This window comes from Ailuropoda melanoleuca, chromosome 14, assembly GCF_002007445.2.
Source record: "Ailuropoda melanoleuca isolate Jingjing chromosome 14, ASM200744v2, whole genome shotgun sequence".
Taxonomy (NCBI): Eukaryota; Metazoa; Chordata; class Mammalia; order Carnivora; family Ursidae; genus Ailuropoda; species Ailuropoda melanoleuca.
Window position 1 is genome coordinate 86353117 of NC_048231.1, and position 2902 is coordinate 86356018.

Below are 2902 nucleotides of genomic sequence, written 5' to 3' on the forward strand. Positions count from 1 at the left end.
TTCTATTAGTTTCAGGTGTACAATATAGTGATTCAACAATTCCATACATTACTCGTGCTCATCGAGATGAGGGCACTCTTAAACCCCTCCACCTACCTCACCCATTCCCCCCTTCACATACCATTCTTCACCAAGAACTTCGTATGTTACTGTTGTGATATCTCCCTGGGTAAATGTTGGATGCTGACTGTTTTAACTTATAAATTGACTATTATTTCTAACCTCCCGCCTATTGCCACTTAGGTTTTGCTGAGTAACAAGAACATTCCTACCTATATAAAGCAGAGGCTGCCTCAGAAGTTAAGTATGAAGATGTTGGAAGATCCCTGGTTAATCAAGTTCCCTTTAACTGAATTTCTTTTTTTTTTTTTTTTTTTTTTAAATGCAACATACAAACTTTATTTAACAAAAAGTAACAGGCGAAGTCAAACAGGCACTTATATTAAAGAGAAAAACCGACTAGAAGAAATTTTATCTTAAACACCTTATAATAACCTACTTGCAGTTGCATTTAACTGAGCTTTGTTGCTGTGAAGAATACAGCTCATGCACAGGTATGGATCAACAATTTGTACATTTTTTCAAGTATTCACTGAATACTACCTTATATACACATATACATTAAATTTGAAAAAGATTTAATTGACGATCCCCAGATAGACTTCATTTTTGTTGCTCTTTTGGAAGAGGTCGTCTAAAGAGAAGAATGTGTGGTCCTGGCTCATGAATCATGTAATGAACCCAGCCTAGACTCTGCTGGACACCAAGTCTCCTCCACTCCTCTTCAGACATCAGATGGGTTTTCGGGACTTGTTTGGAAAGTTCTCTGGGTAACATGACATGCCTGTACTCGTAGTGCTCGTCGAAGTACTTGTCCGAGTAGTAGATCTGCTTGTGGGCCATCCTGCGGGCGTCCGGGCGGGAGCGACGGGGCGCGAAGAGCGGGCGCAGGAAGCCACACGACCACGTCAGGCCAAAGCAACGACTCGACTGCGACCTAACTGAATTTCTTAGTGCACTTCTGAAAGACGGAAGACCTTGGTGAATATATTAACAGTTATTAGTATATCAAATTCACCAGCTTTCAGAGTTGGGGCCCTGAGGAAGTGAACTCAGGATAGGCACACTTTTCTGGAAGCCAAGGGAAAGATTTACAGCAAGGGAGGAAAACCTGAAAATGTCGAAGCCTAATGAGCAGAGAGCTATGCATCCCTAGAGAGGATGCCAACAGTGAGGGGGAAGATGGCCATGCTTCATTGGAAAGAAAGCAATAGTAAAGGTCACCTGCTCCAGAATTTTATCATGGAGATGGCACCAAAGTCAGAAGGAAGGGTAAATGGAATGTTGCTAAAAGGTAGAAGAATGTAATATGACCTACAATTTGAGAATTTTACTGTGTGGAGGCCCAGGAGGAAAGTCACAATAGCTCCAGAGGCAAGACTGGTTTTCTTATTTGTTTGTGTTTTTTTAATTTTTAAAAAGTTTATGTGAAAGAACGAGAACGTGAGAGTTGGGAGAAGGGCAAAGGGAAAGAGAGAAAGAATTTCAAGTAGACTTTGTGCTGAGACCGATGTGGGTCTCAGTCTCATGACCCCAAGATCATGACTTGAGCCAAAATCAAGAGTTGGATGCTCAACTGCATGAGCCACACAGGCACACCAGCTTTCTTGTTTTTTTGTATTAATTGCACCTTACTTTTTCTTCTTAGGTGGATCCCATATTGGGGAATGATGGCTTATTACTTAGTTTATCCTAGTTGCATCATAGTTGGTAACATAGTAATATCAATGAACTCAATTATTTCTTAAGATTTCAGGTATAAAAAGCAATGATCAAATTGAAAGTTGTTCCTGGAGTTCAGCATATGGTAGTCAATGTTCAAGAATAGAGAAAGAATGTGGAAAATATATAGCGAATATTAAATGCCCATGGAAAACAGCCAGTGAGTATCTGTTTTTCCATTTTGATAACTTATTTATATGAGTCTTATATTCAGTCTTTATAGGAAATTCTATTAACTTTTGTAACATCAAAAAAAGAAATAAATACCTCCAGTTATTAAGGAAAACTCAATTTATTAACTTTTCAACTACTCATTATCAATCACAAATCTTGTATTTCTATCCATATGGTATGCCCCTACATGCCATAGTGTATAGTTTTTAATAGTTTAAAAACTATTTCAAATATTTATTAATCTACAACAGGTGAAAATTTCTGTCAACACACTCTAATCAAAATTTTAAATAATGTTCTAATCATAGTTCAGAATAGTTAATGTTGGTCTTAATTGCTTCAATTTGATTTAATTATTTTTGAAAATTTGATGTCCAGATTTTAGCATAGAATGTATAATGTTTTCTGTGTTTGTGTGTGTGTGTGGGGGGGGGGTTTGCACAAATTTTAGACCTGTCAGAACTCAAATATTTCCAAAACCCTTGAAAATCAGGAGCTCATCCTGGATATAGCCCCTAGGTTTAAGAAAGATTCTCTCTAAAGAATTCTGTTATATTCATATGCAGTTTGTTTAGACCATTGTTTTTATACCAGTGTTAACCCTTTGTAAGGTAATATTTACAATGGCATTTTTTGGTAAATAGATAAATCTAATAAAATTGCCCTTGATGTTTTAAAAAATGTAAAACTATATGGGATATACAAATGCAGTTTGAAATAAACAGTTTAAAGGAAAAGAAGTGTGAAGTAACTAATTTCTGCCCTGAAGAGAGGGATCAAATAAGAAACTCATGTTGCTCAATAAATATTTATTGAATGAATGATTTTTAAGGAAGATATTTTGCCTCAAAAGCAAGAGATTTCTTTTTCCTCTTGGTCCTAAGTAATGAGATCCCCATCCCTCACACACAAAATTATCTCTAAATTCTTTGTGATTTTTTACTGC

The 2902-nt window shown here is 36.6% G+C and overlaps 1 protein-coding gene across 1 annotated transcript; it reads right to left on the reverse strand.

Annotated features, from left to right (window-relative positions):
- Positions 1-528: 528 nt before the first annotated feature.
- On the reverse strand, positions 529-999 carry LOC117796039 (cyclin-dependent kinases regulatory subunit 2). The gene has a single exon (XM_034642823.1). It carries the CDS (start codon positions 901-903, stop codon positions 664-666), a length of 240 nt encoding a protein of 79 aa, XP_034498714.1. The 5' UTR covers positions 904-999; the 3' UTR covers positions 529-663.
- Positions 1000-2902: the final 1903 nt, after the last annotated feature.

Coding starts and splice junctions, on each gene's coding strand:
- LOC117796039 (XM_034642823.1), bottom strand. CDS start 903: ATGGCCCACAAGCAGATCTACTACTCGGACAAGTACTTCGACGAGCAC.